Source organism: Momordica charantia (assembly GCF_013281855.1).
Source record: "Momordica charantia cultivar OHB3-1 chromosome 4 unlocalized genomic scaffold, Mcharantia_2.0 BLBB01000004.1, whole genome shotgun sequence".
NCBI classification, from domain to species: domain Eukaryota; kingdom Viridiplantae; phylum Streptophyta; class Magnoliopsida; order Cucurbitales; family Cucurbitaceae; genus Momordica; species Momordica charantia.
Genome location: NW_028275162.1, coordinates 9,538,472 through 9,564,047, shown reverse-complemented (window position 1 = coordinate 9,564,047; position 25,576 = coordinate 9,538,472). Strand labels below are relative to the sequence as shown.

At 38.0% G+C, this 25,576-nt stretch overlaps 1 protein-coding gene across 1 annotated transcript in view; it reads left to right on the top strand.

Moving 5' to 3' along the window:
* LOC111023791 (putative plastid-lipid-associated protein 4, chloroplastic) overlaps positions 1–25,576 on the top strand; it is a 40,880-nt gene that overhangs the window by 13,128 nt on the left and 2,176 nt on the right. Inside the window, exons 3-4 of the mRNA XM_022301271.2 lie at positions 22,554–22,649; positions 24,751–24,825. Of these exons, the coding sequence (XP_022156963.1) occupies positions 22,554–22,649; positions 24,751–24,825 (171 nt within the window). The remainder of the gene's footprint in view (positions 1–22,553; positions 22,650–24,750; positions 24,826–25,576) is intronic.

Here is a 25,576-nt window from a genome sequence, read left to right as displayed (position 1 = left end):
CCACCGGTACTGTAGGATGCCACCCCGAGCATCGGGATGTCATCGGGCTTCGCTGAATTCTTGGGCACGCATACCGAGAACCGACCCATGGACTTGTATTTATGATCGGGGCCTTTCGGACATCCATCCATCCGGACATAATCGTGGCACGTCGACTCCCGCGACCGTGCCTTGTCGTTCGAGCATACCGTACCGCATAACGGCCCCTATGTGCAACCTCCAGCCCATGGGACGAGGCGCAATGCCGGCACACCCGTGCCGTCCGACACTGTCCTTGAGATTCCCATTCTCGAAGGAAGACGCCCAAGACCTTGGTCTTGCAACGCTCGCCCACGCCATGACACACGCATGTGCCATGGGGCAGCTCACTTAGGCCACAGGGCCCAGGGGTGGTGGAGAGCTGACACCATGCCTCCCCCCTAAGGTACATTCTAAGGCATTCTTGGTCTGGCAGGCGTGTACGTGCAAAGTGGCGAGGAGTCACTCGCCAACGTAGAGCGCACGTCTGAACTCCGATTGACACGAAACCTGGCGTGCTTGCATATCTCACTTATATGCATCTAACTCTAAAGCCGCTTGTCCAAACTCTTGACGGAACCCTTACTTCTAGGGTCATGGCCCGGGGCCTCAACTGGCCCCCGCTGAGCTTGTCACCGACACCACTGACATCGCCTTCGCCTTGCATTCTGCATACGCCTTCTCTAGGCATTCTTGAGTACATCCATGGGGTGTGATAGGTGATGCACCATCCTCCTTGGTCGCATCACGGCACTTCTCTCTCGGCCCACAACATGGCCCGACGGGCGACATATGCATGTCGCCACCACTTGTCCACTATGTGGGCGTCACAACCTACTCTCTACTAGTATGGTTATGACACCATGTAACCGAAACAACTTTGACTAGAAGTTGCTGGTAAAAACGCGATCCCTATCAGAGACAATGGTCCAAGGGAAACCATGAAGCCGGACAATCTCCTTCACAAATAGTGCAGCAACAGTCTTAGCGGTGAAGGGGTGACTTAAGGATAAAAAGTGGCCATACTTACTAAGCCGATCCACTACCACAAGAATCGTCTCACATCCCCCAGATTTAGGCAGCCCTTTTATAAAGTCCATAGCAATATCTTCCCAAATACGATGTGGAACAGGGAGAGGCTGTAATAACCCAGCTGGAGAAGCAGCCACAGATTTGCTTTGCTGACAAATGGGACATTGCTGCACATATTTCTTAACATCAGATTTCATCCCCTGCCAGTAGAGTTCACTTGTCAGTCGTTTGTAGGTCCTTAAGAACCCCGAGTGGCCACCCATAAGTCATGATAGGTGTGCAAGATTGAGGGAATTAAGATGGAGTGCTTGGAGAGGACCAACCGCTGCTTATACATTAATTTTCCTTGGTGCAAATGGAATTTAGATCCCCCATCTGGGTCCTGCTCCAACTCTCTCGTAATCATGGATAGATAAGTGTCCTTCTCAACTTCATCATGGATCACATTACCATCCAACAACTCGACATTGGAAATAGCTGCCAATCGACCAACTGTAGGCATTCGAGACAAAGCATCCGCAGCTTGTTTTCCATCCCCGACTTATATCGAATCTCGAAGTCGTATCCCAAAAGTTTGGACATCCATTTCTGGTATTTAGGTTGGACCACACGCTGTTCAAGAAGAAACTTCAAAGCCTGCTGGTCTGTTCTCACAATAAACCTTTGCCCCAACAAGCATGGCCTCCACCTTTGCACTACCATAACCACAACCATCAATTCACGCTCATAAACTGATTTGGATTTGGCCTGAGACGACAGGGTATGGCTAGAATAAGCAATGGGTTGCTGGTTTTGCGAGAGAACTGCCCCCAAACATACCCTGAGGCGTCAGTCCCAATGAAAAATGGTAGAGAGATGTCAGGGAGAGCCAAGACCGGAATGGTCACCATTGCTTGCTTCAAGAGTTCAAAGGCCTCAGTAGCACGAGAATCCCAACGGAACACATCTTTTTTAAGGAGCTGGGTTAGAGGAGCCGCCATAGTTCCATAGTTTGCTACAAATCGCCTGTAATATCCGGTCAACCCTAGAAAGTCCCGTAACTCCTTTATGTTCACCGGTACCGGCCATTAGAGCATCGCCCGCACCTTCTCAGGATCAGCCTCTACTCCATTTGCAGAAACCCAATGGCCCAAGTACTCAATCCGATTTTGAGCAAATTGGTATTTCTTCAAGTTTGTGGTCTATCAGGAGGTTAAACACCACAGTTAAATGGGATACATGGGTCTCCAAGTCTGGACTATAGACTAAGACGTTATCAAAGAAGACCAGGACAAACTTGCGCAAGAAGGGATGGAATACCTGATTCATAAGTGCTTGAAACGTCGGGGGCGCGTTTGTCAAGTCAAAAGGCATTACTAAAAATTCGTAATGGCCTTCATGTGTGCGAAAAGCTGCTTTAGGTACATCTTCTGGTGCAACCCGAATTTGATGGTACCCCGACTTGAGGTTATAATTTGATGGTACCCCAACTTGAGGTCTATCTTTGAATATGTACACGACCCATGGAGCTCATCCAAAAGTTCCTCAATCACCGGTATGGGAAACTTATCAGGTATGGTCACGCTATTTAGAGCTCGATAGTCCACACAAAATCTCCAGCTACCATCTTTCTTCTTTACCAGAATGATAGGACTGGAATAGGGGCTGGCACTAGGGCGGATAATCCCTGCATCCAACATCTCTGTCACCAATCGTTCAATCTCTGTTTTCTGTACCTGAGGATATCGATAGGGGCGAACATTCACAGGGTCTGCGCCCTCCTTCAACACTATACGATGATCTATGGCTTTACTTGGGGGCAACGATTCTGGGAGATGGAAAACAGAGGAATACTCCTCTATCTGCCTCACAATAGATCGGGGATGGGTGGGCGGATTGACTGCATTATCCCCTGAATGTCCTTTAGCCATTGCCTGTAGAGCCCACATTTCTACGAGATACCCCTGATCATGGCTCTCCCAAGCTCGAGACAATCTTTTGAAGGCACTTCGAGCATAGTTAAGGTCGGATCACCCCTTAGTTGGATCTTCTTCCCGTCCATTTTAAATACCATTGTCAGTGCGGGCCAATCCACCTTCATCTTTCCCATCTTTCGCAGCCACTGCATTCCCAAGACTACATCAAGATTTCCTAATTCAAGCGGAAGGAAATCATCGCTCACCGTGATCTCTAGTAATTCCAATAGCACCCTTTTGCAAATTCCTTTCCCCTTTACCGCAACTCCACTGCCCATGATCACTCCATAATTGATGGTCTCCGATCGAGGTAATTTCAATTCCTCAGCTAGGCTGTAACAACCGAAAAAAAAAATATATATATATTTAAATTATTATTTTTATTTAGTTGTTTTCTTTATTTTCTCAAAAAAATATAAATTTTTTGTTTTAAAAATTATTTTTGAAAGATAATTTGTTCTTAGAATTTGAAAAAATAAAAAGAAAAAGTTTTATTAAATCTTTATCTTTTTATTATCCTTTTTAAATAAGGATTCATTAGGGTTTGTTATAAAGGCCCTTAAACCTAGGTTTTATTTTCTTAAACTATTAGACCTAGTTTTCTCTCAAAGAGAAAAAGAAAAGGAAAGAAGAAGAGTTTTGGTATTTTCTCTCAAAGATCGGTAAGCTTTTTTCTTGCTCATTGTTTTAGTTTTATTCTTCTTGATCTGTAGTTCTTTAATTCAGTTTATTGGGAAAAGTTTTGAGATCTTTGTTTTTATAATAAAAGATTTTAAGGTCTTTTTACCCTAAAAATTTTCTAGAATTTTTGGTTTGAATCTTTTTGTTTGTGAGACTGTTTTTGGGCTATTTTGAGACTCTTTTTGCATAAAAAGTTTACCTATTTGTATTCTATAAATTATAGTTTGTTGTTATGATTTTTACATGAAAAATATATGTTTTTACCAAGTTTTAAAGGTTTTATATACGGTTTTTAGATCTGATTTTTCTATAAAAATTAGTAAATTGTTATTTGTTTTATGGAAAATTCTTGGAAGTTTTATTTTATAAAACAGAAAATTTTCCAGATTTAAAATTCCCAAATTTTCAATTGATTATAAGGCTTTTAAACTTGTTTTATTGAGAAACTTTTTGTAAATTTAGTTCGTACTGATTTATATCGATTCTTCTAATTTTAAAGTTTGTTATTGTTGAATTTAGAGGCTTTTTAACCTAGTTTTCAGATCTGGTTTTGTAGTCCCAAATCCATACTTTCCTACTTATTTTGCATAAAAAAATGTTTTGAATGGGCAAATTGGGTGGATAAGATTTGAGTTAGTAATTGGTTGAATTTTAAATCCTTGGATAGGATTTAAGAATTGATTTTGGATATTGGTTGTTTCTAGGGCTCTAAGTTAACAACTACCAAGGAAGAAGTTAATTAAATTCGTAGGATTTTTGAAAGAGGTAAGTAATTAGTCATATCCCTTCGAAAAAGTATTGTAAGTGATTTACCGTATCTCTTCAAAAAATGTTGTAAGTAATTTACTATATCCCTTCGAATAGTGTTGTAAGTGATTTAAAGTATCCCTTTGAAAAGTGTTGTAAGTGATTTGTCATATTTCAGAAACTAAAATGTATTTTGGATTTGATACGACGATTTGAAATTGATATCTTACATATGAAATTCAAGTTTTATTATGGATTTGAAAACTAATTTGACAATTGATATTATGTTTTTATGCAAAGTATTTGAAGTATTCTTATATGATTTGATAAAGTTTTGTTTAGATTTATTTAAAGATTCGAAATTGATATTTTGTTTATTTGTGAAATATTTGAAATCACGTTTTGGAGGATTGATAAAGTTTGTTTTAAATTATTTCAATGTTTTGAATTAATTTAATATTGAAAGTAAGTATTTGTTTTGCATTTTATTTCAAAGATATTTTGATTGATTTGATAGCGCTATCCGGATATGCCATGATTTTGTTTTGAGGAACGTTTTGCTTATTTGGGGTAGTAGCCTAATTTGGAATTGATGGATTTTTGTTGTGGCTTATTTGTGGGAAGACACTTTTGTGGTTTGACATTCCTTGGGAATGAAGATTCATGTGTGTGTTATTCACTCACATGGCCTCACACTTAAGTAACTCTGTTCTGATCGATATTATTTGGACAATTCTGTTTGGTCGATATTATTTGGACAACTCTGTTGTAATTCGACAACTTTGATAGAAGCTTCTGATTGATTGGTGTTACCGACGGGTAACCACATATGTTCTGTAGGCTACCCAAATAATGCAACCTTCCACTTTGATTGTGAAAGTATGAATGAATGTAAGATTGTTTTGAATGATTTAGTTATTCAAAAGTTTGAAAGTTGTACCAAGTGTTTTAGAATGAACTTCGAAAGTTTTGATTGCAATAAAGTTGGTTTTGAAGGATTTGAAGTTTGATCGAATTAAAGTTTGTTTTGAATGAATGGAAGTTCGTTTTGAAAGAATGAAAGTTTGTTTTGATTGACTGGAAATTTTATCTTATTTGAAAACTTTGTTTCCGAAAATCTAGTTTATTTTGAAAGTTTTGAAAATTGTATTAAATATTTTAAAGGACTTTAAAAGTTTTGATTTGTTCGTATTTTTATTTACGAATGTTTTGAAAGGAAAATGAATTTCGAAATTCGATATGGAAATTGCTTATTGAGTATTTTTATACTCATTTTTTTTTTCTGTTTTCTAAATGTTTTCAGATTAAGGTTCAAGTGACTGCTCAGATAGTGATTGAGAAATAGCGTTCTGGCATGAGGAGTTGAAATCTTTAGTATTTTCCATTGTTTTTAGCTTATGAGAACTTAGTTAGTTCGGGTAGTTATTCTTTGGCTTTATTAGAGTGTAGGTTTTTTTTTGTGTCAAAGTTGGACTTGTCCTTATCTTTTGTCATAGTATCGAATTAAATAAAGAAGTCTTTCCGTTAATTTAGTGTTCAGTTGTTTACGCTTCCGCATTTTGTTAGAATGACCGTATTGGAAAATACGGGTTGTTACACAGGCGCTCCGACACAAAGTTGTGGGTTGCTCTACAATCAATAAGGACTACTACCTCCCTATCCTGTAACAGGCCTTTCAACTTCATCGTTTCCGGAGTAGTGAAACCTACAATCGAATTGAGTGCCGCCACAATTTCCACAGCCTTTCCTGTCTCGTCATTCCCGACCAACTCGCCTTGGCCTGGTTCAATCTCTTCTTCCCCTACCTCCATTTCATCGTTATGGACCACATAGACTCGTAATTCTTGATTCTTGCACTTATGTCCGATTGAATACTTCTCCTCACATCGGAAACATAAGCCTTTTTCTTTCCGCTTCTGATACTCGACCTCCGACAACCGCTTGTGTTGACTCTCGAGTTTACTAGGTTGTGACACCCCTGCTCCACGATTCGCAATCGTGACCACGCGAGTAGGAGTAACTTCAGCCGGTTTCGTCGCTGTCTTAGTCCCAATCGAACTTACTCTGGAAGCGTTTCGTGGCAAGTTAGCCTGTCCTGCTTCCTGCACCGCTAAGTTGATATCCTCAATGAGTTGAGCCTTTCTCATGATCTGTTCCAACCCTACAGGTTCCATCGACAAAACTTCTGCTCGAATTATCGGTTTTAAACCATTCAGAAAAGCACTCTCGAGTACTTCATCAGATATGTGTGGTAATGGCGCAGCCAGAGCCTCAAATCGTTCACAAAGTTCCGCCATCGTCGTTTCCTGTTTTATCGATAACAGTCGCGCGCACTGCCTTGCCTCCTTTGAAGGCAAAAATCGTCGAAACAGCCTTGTCTTCAGATCTTCCCAATCAACGAACCTATGCCGGTTTCTCATCCATCGATACCACGCCAGCGCTACTCCATCAAAACTGATAACCGCCACAGTCATCTTCTCCCATTCACTCAACTTGTGGATCTCGGAATACCGTTCGACTCTGAAATACCAGTACTCCGGATCGACTCCCGTAAAAATTGGCATCTCTACCTTTTTAAATTTGCTCCAATCTACTCCCGCTTCTTGCGTCCCCATGACTTTGAAATCACCTTCGATTTCTTTCATTTTCGACGACGATCCCTCCCCTGTCACCGCAGATGAAGGAAAAGACTTACCTCTGATAATCTCCGTCATAAATTGCTCTAACAATTTGCCGGTCCTTTCTCCTTGTTCGCGAATTCCCTGAATCGTCTCCTTGAGACTCACGAGCTCTGCGTTGGTTGCTTCACAACGCTCTTCGAGCCTCTTCTACGCCATTTTGCTAAACCTCCTCAGATTGTTCCAGCTCTGATACCAATTTGTAAGGTTTTCCTTACTTTTATTGATATTCAAGAACAAAAACAACGGAATCAACCCAACCAATTCGAGAGGGCTGGGGAAACTCTCCAAGAAAGCACTCTGCTATTCTTACTTGCTAAGGAATTCTCTACCTCCCTCAAGGGAACATTCTCCCTTTTAACAAACTACTTCCCAAGCCTAAGTGGGCCCTACTCTTCTAACTAACTGGAAGTACAATTCCCCTTCTACCCCTCCTAACATATGTCTTCACTACCGAGGGTCTAACAATTTCCCTCTGATTTAGCAGTGAAATATTTTGGGAGTTCTTTATCTCAGTAATCTACTAATCTGTGCTTTTCTTTTCCGAGCAGCCAAAAATTTATGAAAAAATTTACTGTTTTCATCCCCATTCTTCAGCCATTGTATCTTACACTTCTGGATCAGATTTTGGAACAGACCATAGTTGTAATTCATTTTCATGATGATTGGTTGACCATTGCGGAAGCTTTGAGTAAGATAATCCATGAAATTTGCATGACCAATCCTTGATGAAGACTCAGATTGAGATAGGATTTAGAAATATTTCATTAGCCTTATCCTAAGGTGGTGGCACGTTGGTGAGACGTTGGAGTGTCATCACTCATGTCGCAAGTTCAAGTCTTAATGTTCCCTAAAATTAAAATATTTCATTAGCCTTCAAGGATATTACAAGAACCTATTTAAAGGCCTTTTTGCCCCTAACAGCAGTAAAGCTATTTACAGTGCAGTGACTCTGTTTATAACTAACAGAGAGCTAATAGAGTTTTTAAAAATAAACAAAAGTGCTGTTAACCAACAACAACCAAACTAAGGCAGTTAGCTACATCAAACTAACTCACTCACTACATCAATCCTTTCCTTTTGTAGTGGATATAATCTTGCTTAAGGGGGTTGTTAAGGAGGACAGAGGACTTTGTAAGAAGGTAGGAATATAGTGGGGGGTTTGGTTTTTAAGATGGAATACTAAAAAGCTGTGCAGATCCAAGGAGATTCCATCTTACGGGGTTGGATAAAGGTTTTGGGATTGACTTTGATGCTTTGGAGGGAGGAGGTTATGTGAGCATTTAGTGAAAATTGTGGGGGTTTCTTTCAATGTGCAATTAGGACCTTGAATATGCTTGATTGTTTGGAGGATTGCATACAAATCAAAGAAATTTGTGTGGCTTTAAATTGTTGAAGTGGAAACTGTTCATCCAAGAGTAAAGGTACTTTTGTGGTTCAAATAGTTGTACGTCATTCTTCAAGATTATTTGCTGGATGTTTGAGTAGTGTTCATGTAGGGTTTTCAAATGAAGCAGCTGAAAAATTCAAAACAAATCCTCTTCCCATGGATGTGAAATCTCTTGGTAGAAATGGGTGGATGTCAAATTTTGAAGGGAGAAGAGCAATGTTTTAAAAAGCTTTTGAGGCTTACGCCTTGAGGCTTACGCCTTGAGGCAAGGCTCTAACTTTTAGCCTTGAGACTTACGCCTTCTTTGAACGATAAGAGGCTTACACCTCTCATAGAAGAGGCTTACACCTCTCATAGAAGAGGCTTACGCCTCTTTGAAGACACATTGAGGCTTAAAGTCTTTACGCCTCGTGTAATGATTAGAACAATTTTAGTAATTTGCCCAATTCTTACAAAATACAAAGGTTTTTTTGCATATGGAATGCACTATAGGTGTGGCGACGATTCAATCTATCACTACTTTTACTAACTGGACTTTAAAAACATTGGAGACAAATTTTATGGAATAAGTCAATCCTATTAGTGATAATAGTACTAGTGATAATAGTACTAGTGATAATAGTAGCGATATTTTTTTTTTTTTGAACAGGAAACAAACTTTTCATTGATAAATGAAAAGGAACATAAAATGTTCAGGGATACAAACTCCAAAGGAGTGAGAAAGATAAAAACATAAAGTTGAAACAAAATAAATAAAATTACAAAGGAGAGCTAAAAGCATCCCAATTAGAATCAATCATGCTAGGTGAGTAATTGACAAAAAGATTAGAAAGAGCACACCATTGAAAAGTTTTGAATTTGGCAATGTGAAAACATTCCAACGGATGCCTTTTTAACCCTTCGAAGGTCCTTTGATTGCGCTCGAACCATAATTCATAAATAAGGGCTTTAAGACCGTTGACCCAAAGTAATGTAGCTCTAGGATTCATGTGTAGACTAAACAGCAACTGAAAAACCAAGTTCGAGACTGACTTGTCCATAACCCAAGGTAGATTGAAGATACCAAAAAAGGCAGACCAACAGGTTGCTGCAAATGGGCAGAAAAAGAAAGTGTGCAGCTGATTTTCGCTTGAGTTTACACAAAAAACACAAGCAGATGGCTGGAGAAACATATTTGGTATCCTTTTCTGCATAATTTCAGCTGTATTGACCTTGCCAAACATAAGAATCCATGTAAGGACATTAACCTTCTTGGGGCTACCAGAATTCCAGAGCTTTGAGCAAAAATCTTGTGGTAATGCAGCAAAGGGAGCCTTAGAGTTACATAAGGAGCTGACAGAAAATGTCCCATTTTTATTCAGATTCCAAGAAAGTTTGTCTTCATCATCATTTAACAAAACCGAATTCAGATTGTCCAATAATTCAATATATTCAGCAAATTCTCCATCTTTTAGCGACCTTCTAACTTCAATCCTCCAAGAGGAGGTGGTTGAATCCCAAGCTTCATGAACCGAAAGGTAGGAGTTCGAGGAAACCTGAAACATAAGTGGAAACTTGTCCTTTAAACAAGACTCGCCCAACCACAAGTGATGCCAAAACAAAGTACGTTTGCCATTTTTTACTGATAATGAAGAGAATTTCTGTACCTTTTTCCACTGTTTTTGAATGTTGTTCCAAGGGCTACGACACCCCAAATTCTTCTTTTTCAGAGTGTTCCAATCAAACAATCTGTTTCATAAATGCTGGCCACAACCTGGCGCCATAGTGCAGAAGTTTCCAAACTAAACCTCCAACCCCATTTCGCAAGAAGAGCATGGTTCTTATTCAATAACATACCAATGCCCAAGCCACCATTTGCACAAGGGCGAGAAGCTAAATCCCATTGAGCCAAATGCTTTAAAGACCCATTTGAACCATCTCCCCAAAAAAATTTTCTGATATACTTTTCAAATTGCTTGCTGATATGTTCAGGCATTTGAAAAAGCGATAAGTAATACAAAGGGATGCTACCCAACATCGCTTGGCACAAAGTCAGTCTACCTCTAGATAATTGATATCGCTTCCATCTATCGAGTTTCTTTAGGATCTTGTCCTTAATAGGGAACCAAAAGGCTTCAAGCTTTGGATTTCCACCTAAAGGAAACCCCAAGTACATAATGGGCAGATGTTCAATTTTACAATTCCACTTTGCAGCAAACAACGCTACTTTTTGGGTATCAATATTAATTCCACATAATGATGATTTATCCCAATTTACTTTTAGGCCAGACAACCATTCAAATGCCTTAATAGTATCGAAAAGAATCTCCAACATATCATCATCATCCTTACAAAACAACAAAGTATCATCTGCAAACTGGAGATGAGAAACATGAACATGATTTCTGCCGACAATAATACCTTCAAAAATACCCTTTTCATGTAGGCGATCCAACAAACTACTAAGCACATCACTGATTAAGAGAAAAAGGAAAGGAGAGAGAGGGTCTCCTTGCCTTAAACCTCTAGAAGCTGAGATTCTTCCTCTCGGTCTACCATTGATGAATACTGAAAATTTTGTCCCTCTGATGCAACCATTAATCCAGCTAATCCATTTCTCTCCAAACCCTTTCTTTTGAAGGACAGCATCAAGAAAATCCCAATCCACTCTATCAAAGGCTTTTTCTAAGTCAAGTTTTAACATCCAACTACTCTTCTTCTTGACTTTATAGAAATTTACAAGTTCATTTGCAATTAACATCGGATCAAGGATCTGTCTTCCTTCAATAAAAGCACTCTGGTTCATAGAAATTGTGCTAGGGATCACCTTCTTGAGGCGCTCGGTGAGAACTTTGGCTATAATTTTATAAGTGGAGGTTGAAAGACTTATTGGTCTAAAGTCCTTTACCTTTTCCACTGAATCTTTCTTAGGAATAAGGCAAATGAAATTATCTTTAACACAAGCATTCAATTGGCCATTTCGAAAGAACTCAGCAAAAAGTCGCATAAAATCTCCTTTCCAATGCTGCCAAAATTTGATGAAGAATTCAATGGTAAATCCGTCTGGCCCTGGCGCCTTATTTCTTCCCAAATTTTTTAGAGCAGACCAAACCTCAACTTCCTCAAAATTCCTTTGTAACCAGCTACTGTCTTGACAAGAGATAGGCCTCCAAGAGATGTCTCTTGGAGTAAAATGTGAAATTCCTTCACTACAGTACAAGGCATCGAAAAAGCTGGAGATTTCCTTCTCAATTTCTCTTTGGTTAACAAGAGATGCACCATTTCCATCCTTAATCTCAGAAATCCGGGCCTTCCTTTTGCGGGCAGCTAAGAATCTATGAAAAAAATTACTGTTTTCATCCCTTGCCTTAAGCCAATGTACCTTACTTTTTTGTATCAAGTTCTGCTCCTCCCTTACATACAAATTAAGTAAGTATGTCTTCAAAGAACCTCTTCGTGCGATTTCATCCGAGGAGAGATCAAAATTCTCATCCTTAATATCCAATAAGGATATTTCAGCTACTATTTTATCCTCCACTTCCTTTCGCTGCTTTTCATTCTGAGCATGCCAAATTTTAAGTGAAGATTTTACGTTACGAAGCTTTGAAGATATTACAAACCCTGCCCAGCCGTAGGATACATCTTCTGAGAGCTTGGATTCGATTATTCGAACACAATTCTTATCTTCTAGCCAGGAATTAAAGAACCTGAAGGGAGAGGGGCCCCAATGAAAATCCCCAGCATTAAGAACAATAGGAAAATGGTCCGACGTTATTCGTTCCACTCTATTTACACTAGAATTGCTGAAGAGAGTGTCCCAATCTTGTGAAACAAAGAACCTGTCCAGTAATGAATGAGTACTATCGTTGCCCATTTTCGACCAAGTGTACTAGCCATTAGAAAGTGGAATTTCCATCAATTCTAATTCTTCAATTATACTATTAAATCTCTTCATTCCTTTTGTTATTCTACCTCCTGAAGACCTGTCTGATACCCACCTTGTGATGTTAAAATCTCCTCCCATACACCAGTATTTGTCTCTAAAGCCGGATATATTTCGTAATTCTGACCACAGATGCTTCCGACTTTTGTAATCAGTTGGACCATAGATGTTAGTTATAACAATTTCCTTTAAATTAAAGAATGAGATGGAGATTGACACTGAATGGCTGCCCTCTAATACTTCCCTAATCTGAATTTTAGTCTCATCCCAGAGGGTAAGAATCCCCCCGATCGACCTTCTGAACCTTCTGCTTCAATGCTGGCCCACGCTACATCTTTAGAGCTCCATAACGATTTAATTGTCTCTTTGTCAATCTGCTGTAACTTTGTCTCCTGAAGCATTACAACATCTGGATTGAGTTTCAATGTCATCTTCTTAACTTTCAGCCTTTTTTTATAATCACGAAGGCCTCGAACATTCCAGGAAAGTATCTTCATCAATCTTTCCTAACAGGTGAGAGAGCAATTCCAACCGAGTCAAAGAAGGAAGGAATCTGAATTTCACCCTCAATATTCGGAGGGTCCCCACAAAAAACTAACTTGTCTTGTGCAGCTGGAGAAAATAGGGGAGGGTCGAAAAGATTAGTTAACTCACCATTCAAGGAAAATTCAGCAAGATCCTTTGCACATTCTGCGTGAATATCCAAAAAAGGTGGAGCATCCTGACTACTGAAGCTAATGTTTAGACCTTCCTCATCATTCGAGAATAAAGAATCAGTCATATTTAATTCAGATGGCTGCTTTTTGGTTGAATAAATGCAACCAAATTTTAGGTATGGAAAATTACTAATTCTCTTTCTTGTCCAGATCCTGCTCACTTCCCATATGAAAAGAATTCCGCAAACTCCGTTGTATAATACAAAGGTTTGGATCATCTTTAGGGTTTGAATTAGTTGGCGGTCGTTTAGAAAGTTCCTCTTCTTCATTGGTCCCCTTATTTAACATCGAGATAGTCTCCTGATTTGAATAAATAAGACCGAGATCCTTGGGCAATCTAGATTTTGATTTTTTCCTTGAATAGGAAAAGGGCAATGGTGGAATACGATTATGTGATGATTTGTCACAGAGCGCTATCTGCGGGATCACTGAATTTAAAATAAGAGTTTCCTTGGCTCTTTTCTCTAAATCTCCATCTGTTTTGTTTCTAAAAGGGGAATTCAGATCTGCCGAAATCGTAATTTCATTGGCCAACATATCAGTCTTTTCTCTTTCTTCATTAAAGTTCATTTCTCTCTCTTCAATAAAGGCTGCATCCTCAAGGATATCATTTGTCGTAATTGAAGGTCTTTCCAAATTCTCAATATTTTCCAACTGACTGTCAGGATTCTCTGTAGGCCGTTTCGAATTCTCTACCTCCTGATTTGGAAAATCCAGCACTGCATCCATAATAATATTATTAATCTCCATATATCGCCGAATTTTCGCCTGCACAAATCAAATCCCTTACCTCGGAATTGCAAATAGTCGCCGCCATTCCAACTTCTGTTTCCATAATTGGGTTTGCTTCTACCTCTTGAGACCCTTCATCTTTCACTTTAAAACTTGGAGAATTTGTCTGTTCATCTTCCAAAATTCTTCGAAATCGTTCAACGTCCAAAGGGTTTGTTAATGATTCATAATCTAGGCTTGCATCAGCCGAAGGCATTGGTGTTGGAAGGCGACTACCGAAAATCCTAATATCAAAGGATCCATATTTCTCATCAGCAATAGTCACGGTGGCCGGGATAAAACCACAAGAATTAGGTTTAACTTTGATAAAAGCATCTGAGGCATTCAACATATTAAGAGTCTTTGAAGAAATTTCCAACAACCCACCGCATTTTCTTCCAATGGCTTCAAAGGTTGAACTGGTCCAGTAGTACAAAGGTAGGTCCTTAATGGTTAACCAGCCCCCGTAACCTTGAGTGTAATCGCTTCTGTTATGCAAATAAGGGCTCCACTTTTATAATTTTAAATGAAGATTCCCTATCCTCCTCCATTTTTCAGAAAGCTCACAAGGCTTGAGAAATCTATCACCTGTGAACTTCAAAAGACCCTTATCAACCATGATGGGATTTATCACACAGTCAAGTGTGTATTTCTCTTTTAAAGCTCTGGTAATCGCCTTCCAGTCATCATGTGAACAGGCCTTGGAGACAACCATTAGGCGATTCCAATCCAATTCTAATACCTCAGCTTCTTTTTGAACACAATAGCCTTGGGTATGGACTGTCTTAAGCTTCCTAGGTTCTTCTGCAATGCTTCGAAAGCTGTCAAGGGACTTGTCAGATGCAAATTCTCCTTTTCTGGCTACCACCTCGGCATAGGACCTTTCGGTTCTTGGATGCTTCTTTTGTACTACCAAGTCCTTTTCATTAGTATTCGTTGGAACTATCGTATTCCCATCTAAAACAACGTTCTTGTCAAGGATAGAGCAACCGGCCTTCACTAACGTTTGAGCCTCTGTTAGTCTGACCGAGAAAGTCTTCAGCATCTTCCAGAAAACTTTCCAGCCATCCTTCTTCGAACCAGCAGGGACGATAAGATTCTTTTGACCACCTGTGGAGGGCCATAACACCCACCCCAAGAACCAATTCCCATTAGTTCTAAATTTCTGAATACGACATTGTCCATAATCATCACGAAGCTGGAAAAATAACGAAGCAAAGATCGGTTGCTGAGTAACTTCCTTCATATGCTTTTCGAACCATAAGAATTGCGTCGAATGCAATGTCATCAAGGCATTTCTTTTCACATCTTCTAGCATAAAAATGTCATTTTCAATCCAAATGCAAAAAAATGAATCATCAATACCACAACTGCTAATTTCCATTCTGAATAAACTGTGTAAATCTCAGAACCACTTGTTGTTAACTACTTCTTGAAGGCAACGGGAAGGGGGAAAACAAGGAAAGCAGAAGGCTATGGCCTGAAAAACTCACCAGAAAGGGGCACCGGAGAGGGGGAAGCTAGGTAGTGGAGGGGGGAGGGTGAGAGAGGAGAGAGGAGAGAGCATTTTTGGGGGGGGGGGGAGAGTGTTAATAGTAGCGATATTAGTAGTGATATTGAGGATCTTCTTTTAGGATTTTTATTTAAGTGGTAACTAAGGTGATTTTTTATTTTTTTTACTTTTATATAACTATTATGTTTAGCAATACTTGATCATACAAATTTTAGATTTGTATAATTTTTTAATTAAAATTGAGGCTTACGCCTCATACCGCCTCAGGCTTACACCTTGCCTTTTCAAGAGCAAAAGCCTCGAGGCCACCTTTAGCCTTTTAAAACATTGGAGAAGAGGTAGAAAGAGATCAAAATAATCCTTTACCAAGTTTTGCAGGACTTTTGGGAGATAAATTAAAAGATGATTCACTGAATGTGGAAGAAAGGAAGATGAAACGGTTAGCAAATTGGAGGAAAGGAGGATAATTTCATTAAGGAAGGGAGGTTAGTTTAAGGAAGATAAGTGAAGAGGTTGGTGGCAAACTAAGAAGCATAAACATGAACATGGGGCACAAATACAACATGATATGACATGATGACACATCAATTTCTAAAAAAGTGGGATACAAAAATAGGCCTCAACACCTTGAACAGGAGTCCGGCAATCCTATCCTTCGATGACCCATGGCCCAAGCTTGTACCCCTTGTGGAGGAGAGCCTCAGAAACTAATGATTAGTTGTTCTGTTTTTGTCCTATTACTAATTTGGTCTATAATTTTAGATGCCTTCTGTTTTTGTGGGTTCAGAGTGGATTTTCCAAAGGCTTGGTGCTCTGGATCTTCGTCAGTTGGAAGTTTTATAAATAGAAGAAATTCTTTGATTTAATGCTTGTGCAGTTTTTTTAGATAGTCTGGTTAGAAGAAAATAGAAGAGTATTCAAAGCCGTAGAGAAGTCTCTAGATCATCTATGGGAGGATATTTACTTTTTGTAATTACTCACTCTCGATGCTTATAACTGGTTGGAGATCCCTCTGGTTAGTTGTAACTTTATGGTTCCACGTCTTTAATAAATTTCTCAGTTTCTTGTTAAAAAATTCTTTTCAACTACTGGGAGCCGCTATTTTTCTTTTAGCTTTTGTTTTTTGTTTTTTTTTTTTTAACAAGATACGAACTTTTCATTGATAAATGAAAAGGAACAAAATTGTTCAAAGATACTGTAGAGACTAAGGTTGGAGAGAATCCAATGTGATGTATTCTAATTATTAAAGTCTATATATATAGACAAATATACAAGGTTGACCTAATCCTATAAGGAGAAGGTAAAGGACAAATTAATATTAATACAAGAATATAAAATATACTAATATCTATACTCTAACACTCCCCCTCAAGTTGGTGCATATATATTAATTATGCCCAACTTGTTAGACAAACAATCTATTTGTGCTCCATTCAATGCTTTAGTAAAGATATCTCCATGCCCAACTTGTTATACAAACAATCTATTTGTGCTCCATTGAATGCTTTAGTAAAGATATCTCCTAGCTGCTCTCCAGTCTTCACATATCCTGTAGCCACCAATCCTTGCTGTATTTTCTCACGTACATAATGACAATCAACTTCAATGTGTTTGGTTCGTTCATGAAATACTGGATTAGATGCAATATGAAGAGCTGCTTGATTATCACACCAAAGTTTCATTAGAGTGGTGATGCCAAATCCCAATTCAGTAAGAAGCTGATGTATCCATACTAATTCACACACCGACTGTGCCATAGCTCTATATTCTGATTCAACACTCGAATGCGACACCACATTTTGTTTCTTACTTTTCCAAGAAACTAAATTACCTCCGACAAATACGCAATATCCTGAGGTTGATCTTCTATCTTTCTTAGACCCTGCCCAATCAGTATCTGAAAAACATTCAATATTAAGATGACCATGATCTTTATATAACAAACCACGTCCAGGAGCACCTTTCAAATAACATAGAATAGGTTCCAATGCGATCCAATGGTCAGTCGTAGGAGAACTCATAAACTGACTCATAATACTGACTGGATAAGCTATTTCTGGCCTCGTAACCGTAAGATAATTCAACTTCTCTACTAATCTCCTATACTTCTCAGGATCTTTCAACAACTCTCCTTCCTTTGTAAGTTGTAAATTAGGTATCACTGGGATACTACGCGGCTTAGCTGCTAACTTTCCTGTTTCAGTTAACAAGTCAAGTACGTACTTTCTTTGGGACAAAAGGAGCCCCTTCTTGCTCCTTGTTACTTCAATTCCTAAGAAATATTTCAACATTCCCAAATCTTTAGTATGAAATTGACTATGAAGAAAAGACTTGGGTGATAGGATGTTTGATGAATCATTATCAGTAATCACAATATCATCAACATATACAACTGGTAAGATAACACCAGACTCAAATCTTTTATACAAAACAGAATGATATAATTTACTCTTCTTCATTCCAAAATTCTCAATCACCTGACTGAATTTTCTAAACCATGCTCGCGGACTTTGTTTGAACCCATATAAGGATTTACGAAGGCGACATACCTTTCCATTCTCCCCTGAGCAACAAAACCTGGTGGTTGCTTTATATAAACTTCTTCTTGAAGATCACCATGGAGGAATGCATTTTTAATATCAAGCTGATGCAAGGGCCAATGGTGAATAGATGTCAGCGAAATGAATAACCTGTTAGAAGCCAATTTAGCAACCGGAGAAAAAGTATCAGAATAATCAATTCCGTAAGTCTGCGCATATCCTTTAGCAACAAGGTTCAGACGGGCAATTGATCCATCTGGATGAACTTTAACATCAAACACCCATTTACAACCGATAGGTTTCTTTCCTGCAGGAAGAGACACTAAATCCCAAGTACCATTGTTATCTAAGGCAGTCATCTCCTCCAACATAGCAGTCCGCCAACCAGGATGAGACAAAGCTTCATGAACAGTTTTAGGAATAGATACAGATTCAAGGGATGCAATAAACGAACAAGTAGATGATGATAAATGGTTATATGAAACAAAAGAAGAAATAGGATAAGTACACTTACGCTTACCTTTTCGAAGGGCAATAGGAAGGTCATCACTCGTTCCTGGATCCACAGGCAAAGAAGCTGCTGGTATAAGGCATGAGTCTGTAGGAGGTTGCCGACGAGAATAAACTTGAGTAATAGTGGGGAGAGAAGGTGATGTAGTAAACTGTTATAAGTTAGCTTGTATAAGGTTGTTAGCTTGTATAGGGTTTCAAGGCTGGTTCTGCTCATAAATTGCAGAAAAAGAAATTTGGTCCGTTCAAGGTCCTGAAGAAATACGGCCCAAATGCTTATAAAATTCAACTTCCCTCAGATTTCAACATCAGTCCAATATTCAATGTTGCAGACATTCATCCATGTGCTGCTCCGGATTCATTTGTGTTAGCCTCTTAAACTCGAGGTCGAGTTTCTTTTTGGAGAGAGGGAAATTGATGTAGTAAACTGTTATAAGTTAGCTTGTATAAGGTTGTTAGCTTGTATAGGGTTTTAAGCCTTTCTAATTCTGTTAGTTAGTTTACCCTTTGGTAAACTAGTAGTTACCGTTAGCCTACTTCTCTCCTATTTAAAGGCTTTAGTTGTATCTTTTGAAGGCAGATTCTTATCAATAGTATTTTCTTATTCCTAAGTTGCATCAGAAGGATCAGGCGCAGAGGGAGATGTATTGCTATGAAGTTCTTCAGTAGAAGTAGAGACAAAAGAATAGACAAGAAAGGTATCATCTTCGTGTGATTGCTCCCCCTGACTGGTACTCAAGGACGATGAAAAAGGAGTATTTTTAAAGAACGTAACATCAGGAGAGACAAGATATCTATTGAGATCAGGATAATAATATCGATACCCTTTTTGAACACGAGAGTAACCAAGGAAAATGCATTTCAATGACTTAGGATCTAATTTGGTGAGCTGGAGGCGAACATCCTGAACGAAAAAAGTGCAACAAAATATTTTAGGTTTAATAAGAAATAAAGATTTCGTAGGACATAGAGTACGATAAGGTATTTCACCCTTAAGAATTGACGAAGGCATGCGATTAATCAAGAAGCAAGCCGTCGAAACAGCATCAGGCCAAAAGTATTTTGGAACATGCATTTGAGATAGTAAGGCCCTTGCTGTTTCGAGAAGATGTCTATTTTTCCTTCCTGCAACTCTATTTTGAGATGGAGTATCAGCACACGACGATTGATGAATAATACCATGTTCACTTAAATAGGAGCCAGGAGCACCAGGAAAATAGCATTATCACTCCGTAGAACTTTAAGAGAGACACCAAATTGAGTTCGAATTTCAGCATGAAAGTTACGAAAATGAGAAAGTAACTCAGAACGATGTTTCATCAAATATAACCAAGTTACACGAGAGAAATCATCGACAAAAGTAACAAAATACCGAAATCCATTTTTGGACTCACTAGGACAAGGACCCCAAACATCAGAATGGACTAATTCAAAAGGAGCATTAGCTCGTGTATTGACTCTAGGATAGGAATTGAGACAATGAACTTAGCAAATTGACATGACTCACAATCTAAAGAATGCAAACTATGAAATTGAGGAGGGAGACTCTTTAATACGGAGTGAGATGGATGACCCAAACGACAATGTTCTTCGAAAGGAGTTGGCACTCAAGTGCAAACGGTGGCTGTAGGTATTTGTGTATCAAACGTGCAAAGGCCATTAGATTCACGCCCTTTACTAATAGTCTTCTTCGTTGTAAGATCCTGAAATAAGCAATAGCCAGGAAAGAATAAGACACAACAATTGAGATCACGAGTAAGTTTATTGACAGAGATCAAATTAAAAGAAAATTGTGGCAAATTTAAAACATAGGTCAATGAAAGAGTTTTGGAGAGATGAGCTGTGCCAGAGCCAAGAACAGGAGAAGTGGTGCCATCTGCTATTGTAACATCAGGTAAAGATGTAGATGGTGAAAAGGTAGCAAATAAATTGAGTTACCTGACATATGATTCGTAGCACCAGAGTCAATGACCCATTTTGACGCTGAGAAAATAAGACATTTATTGGTATTACCTGAATCAGCAATGACAGTAATTGGATTAGAGGATGATGCCATCAATAACTCTTGATACTGTTGGAATTTAGCAAACTCTTCCGCAGAAATCGTTACCGTTAATTTCTTCTCGATCATAACTTCAACAATATGGACACAAACAAAAACTGCATTTAAACAGACCAAACCAAATCTGAAGGAGGAAAGGGAATCGAACCACACCAATTGAACAGAGCCAAGTGAACCAAACCAATTGAACTGAAACAAACGAACCGGACTAGAACCGGTATAAATCAACCAAATCGAACCGGAATGTGATGAACCAGACCGAACCGAACCTGAACCGGATGAACCAAACTGCTTGAAACCAAATCGGTTGAACTGGATCGCTTCAACCGGATCGGGTGTTTTCTGAAACCAGAAACCCTAAGTGCTACCTCACGACAACTAGAGGGGCGAAGGTGATTGGTGGTGACGGAAGCGTACGGCGACTGACGGCGACGAAGGTGTGAAGGACGGCGAGACGAAACCCACGAATAGCAATTGGAAAACAGCAGCGTTGGCGAATTAGCAAACGGTGGCGGCGGTCGGCGGCGATAGTGGTAGTGAGTTGAGTTGGATAGCAATGAACAAAACCCTAAGGGACAAAACCCTAATGGGCATCAAAACCCGAATGGGCACAAAAATTTTAGAAGAAACTTAAAGTTCTGATACCATGTAGAGACTAAGGTTGGAGAGAATTCAATGTGATGTATTCTCATTATTAAAGTCTATATATATAGACAAATATACAAGGTTGACCTAATCCTATAAGAAGAAGGTAAAGGACAAATTAATATTAATACAAGAATATAAAATATACTAATATCTATACTCTAACAGATACAAACTCCAAGAGGAGTGAGCGAAATAAAAGAAGCAATAATTAAAATAGAGACAACAAAGATAAGGATAAAGATAAAAGCATCACTAAGGGGGGTTATAAATGCCTCCCAATTCAGAGAAAGCATGCTAGGAGAATAGGAGGAGAAGAGATCGGAATGAACACACCATTGTGAAGCTTTAAATTTGGCTATTTTAGCTTTTGTTCCAACCAAGGAAATTTCTATTGAGGCAACACTTAAACATCCTTGAGGTGGAGGACATAGGCTTGGCTTCCTACAGTCTGCTGCTTGAACTTTAAGCCTCAAGGCAACACTCTTCAGCCTCACTTTATGCATTTTTTTACTTTGTTTTTTTTTTAACAATTAATATATGAAAAGGAAAAAAATGTTCAAAGATACAACCTAATGGGAGTGAAAAAAGAAAGGAAAAAACAGCCAAATGAAGAACAAAAATTTAAATGAATAGACTAATAACATTGAAATAAGAGGACAAATATACATACAAGATTAAATGATATTTTTGACTTACGAGACTCAATGAATAGTTTGTATCTTATACACTCTCTTGTAGTGGTGTCCTTTAACTTTGTCGTCTCTACTATGTTTATTTATTTTTTTCTTCCCTCCTTTCGAAGTTTGTATCTTTGAAAAATTTTGTTCCTTTTCATTAATCAATGAAAAGTTCATATGTCGTTCAAAAAGAAAAAATAAACAAAACAACTAAAAGAGAACATATGACTTTATCAAAAGAAACTTCAATCGATGGAGATAGGCTCTGATTTATGCATCTTTGTACTTTGTAAATCAAATTCCTCTAGTTTCCTCTTTTATTTTTTTGAGATAGAAGGGACAGAATAAGGTTGCTCTTCCTTTTTCTCTTCCTTCTACAGAATGCAACTAAAAGCAAATATGTGATCACTAATGTTAAAATTCCCACCAATCTCAAGAGCTAAAACTTTTTGATCACGGAGGACTTAACTATGTAGTCTTAGTACACTCTCTTGTATGATCTTAAATGGTATTTTTGACTTACGAGACTCAATGAATAAACTAATAACATTGAAATAAGAGGACAAATATACATACAAGATTTATGTAAATATTTCTCACCGAGTACTTAAATGATCATTTTTTAAAGTTTATGCTATGGAGTTAAGGTGGACTTAATCATTTAATTAATTCTCAACAGTTGTATTTTGATAGAGGCCCAAATTCTTAAGATCAAGAACAAACTATCAAGGAATCAATGTAGACACACTCAGAGCTCAAAATATGGAATCTGGGCCATTCTTCAACCAGGTATAAGTTACTGCCTCTTTGTTATATTTATTTGTGTGTCAAGTTTAAATGGATCATATTTGTACATAATGTAATTCTGCAAATAGCATTTATTATTGTATTTTCTATTTGCTTTTCAGATGCCATATGAAATGAAGTTAGTCTGGAACTAAGATATGAACTGGATAATATCATATAAAAATTCAATATGGATATTTAAATATGATAATTATCCTCTTTAACTCTTAAGACTCAGAAAAATGGAAGTGCATTACAATGAAGTTAATGTCTCAATTAAGTACCAAGACTCAATTAAGTTTCTGATTGGACGACTGAGAAGACCAATGGTCCAATTACTATATCCAGTTCTTTGATATGAGAAATTTGTGTATCAAGGATTATATTAGTTGCTTTCTTATGTTTGACCAAGTGAATTTGTCATTTGACAAAGGAACTCTTTTAATTCCATCACCTTGATTGCTTCATTGAATTTTTTCATGTTTCAGGTTCTCTTACCTCCATTAGATTTTCCATGAGATCATCTAATAACATTATAATCTCCTCCCAAAAACTATACTCCATGCAATAGGCATGAAGGTTTGACAATTTGATAAGGCAATCCTAATTCTCAGCCCAATGATCCAAGCTTTTGTTGAGCAAGAACCCTTGAATCAAAGAAATTAACACCTCCTTAAACAAGTTAGAATCAACCAAGAGAAAGGCTAGAAATTGATTACCTCTATGATCAAAGATCTTGAAGCAAGAATGGAAATCTTGTTCTAGAATGAGTCATTCCACAATCAAACTTGATCAAGGCTGGATTGAATGGCTCAAAATGCAATCTATCACAAGAATTGCAAGAAACCTTAGAAATGGCAATGAGATTTCTAAAGAAAATGTCTCTTGAGAGATCAAATTTCATTCAGCTAAAATCTCCTTTTACATAGCTTGGATGGGGCTTTTTATAGCCATTATATGAGTGAAACCCCCAACCCTTCACTTTCCAAAATAAAACCCATAAGTAGTAATGACCACAATTGGTCTACTTAATAACTTCTCAGAATTGAACTCTAAAGTTGAAACCATAATTTGGAAGACCAAAAACTCAAAAATTACCAGCAAAATTTGATGACTTAGAAACAACAAATGAATCTTTAAAATGTTGGCACAACGTCAATCTTGCAAACGTTGACCTTCACAACATCGTCCTCTCTTGGATTATTTTGCAGCATCTGAAATAAAGGTTGAACTGAGCCTATCCAATTTTGTACGTGAATAAGGAATGCTTGTTGAAGCTTCTTAGCCTTGGCTCGTGTAATAGGTCCAGTGGAGACGTGCGGAACACCATGATTCTTATCACAATTCTTCCCGGAAAATTTCCTTGGTTGTTATTTGGCTGATACATGTTTGTTTCCCGTACAAATTGATGTTAGTAAGAATAAGCAAATGGTAGTAGTAGTTCTGATCATGGCCTCAGACAAGTCGCTAGAGCAAATGGTAGGAGTAAGAAATTTCTAGATGAAAGTTATTGCTTGGAATGTTTGTGGGTTGGACTCTCCTGCCAAGCGAGTATTGGTAAAGGATATCGTTATGCTTAATAATCCTGATATAGTTATTCTATTCTTTTTGAAACTAAGTTTGAGTTTAGCAGTCAAAGGCTGATCAAGTCTAACTGAAGCTCTAAAAATATTCTTGGGCCTCTATTGATGCCTTTGGGACTCCTCGGGCTCGTCAGGTAGCATCGTCTATGGAAAAAGCTTGCTAGTTAGGGTTGGGTGTGGCAGAAGACATAAAATGGAAGTGGTTGCGAGATTATATGTCTCTTAGTTAAAATGTTCAATGGGCTTAGTCTTTTTAATATTTCAAGTTTGTTTACAAGTTCAATTTGTCGATTATCTGACAATATATCAAATAACTGCTAATCTATTTTTCTCAATTAGATAATGACTTCTTGTTATAGATTGGTTATTCCACCTCCAACTTGTCTTTTTCTTCTCTCTTCACTCCAATGGGAGTTTGTATCTTTCAACTTGTATGGTTTATTTTCAATCATCAATGACAATTTTGTATCTTGTTAAAAAGAAAAAAAACTTATCTGTTCAAGTTCTTGTCCCTCTTCTAGGTCACAGCAAACTTGATGCCTTTGAACACAAGGAAAGTAGCTGTTCAATTTGACACTTTCAAAATTCTTGGTTTGGTAAGTCATCTGTTTTGTCTGGTTATTTTAATTAGTAATTCCATATATAGATCATACTATATTCTGTGCCTTGCATTTCACAGACTTTGGGATTCAGATTCTTGAAATAATAGGAATGAGAAGTTAGATTACTACTATCAATGAAATTTTTTCTTATTATAAAAGAAAAAATTACATTGCTGGAAGTGTGGATGTCATGTATAGGAGTTATGACTGAAACTTTTCACAGGACCTTACATGCAAAGAATCGAGCTGCTTTGGCTTACTCTTTAACCATATGAAAACTGCTTAGTTATGACCATTGAATATTAAGTTTCTTAAAGAATCAAGCTCCTTTATGCTTCTCGAAGGGGCATTGCTTCTTTATGCTTCCTGAAAAAGTTTGGAGTTTCTGTTGCTGGTCGGCAAAAGGAATTGCTCTGTTCTTTTATCATTGATTGGCCAAGGGTCAAGTGTCCAATTGTGTTTTTACTAGGAGGGGTGGTGGGGGTTGGGAGAAACACAATTTGCTAAAAGTACGTAAGAATAAGTGCCCAGAAGTGCAAAATATTTCTATAAAGGTAACTATGATATAATCGGGAAACACACAATTAGAAAAAAGTATGACATCAGGGTCAAGTATCCAAAATTAGTTTTGACTATTAAAAAATTCTGAAAAGTACTTTTACTTAAAAAAAACACTTTTTACCCTCTCAAGTCATAAAAAACCAACCATTAGCAATCACACAATAATTTATTGCACTATCAAACA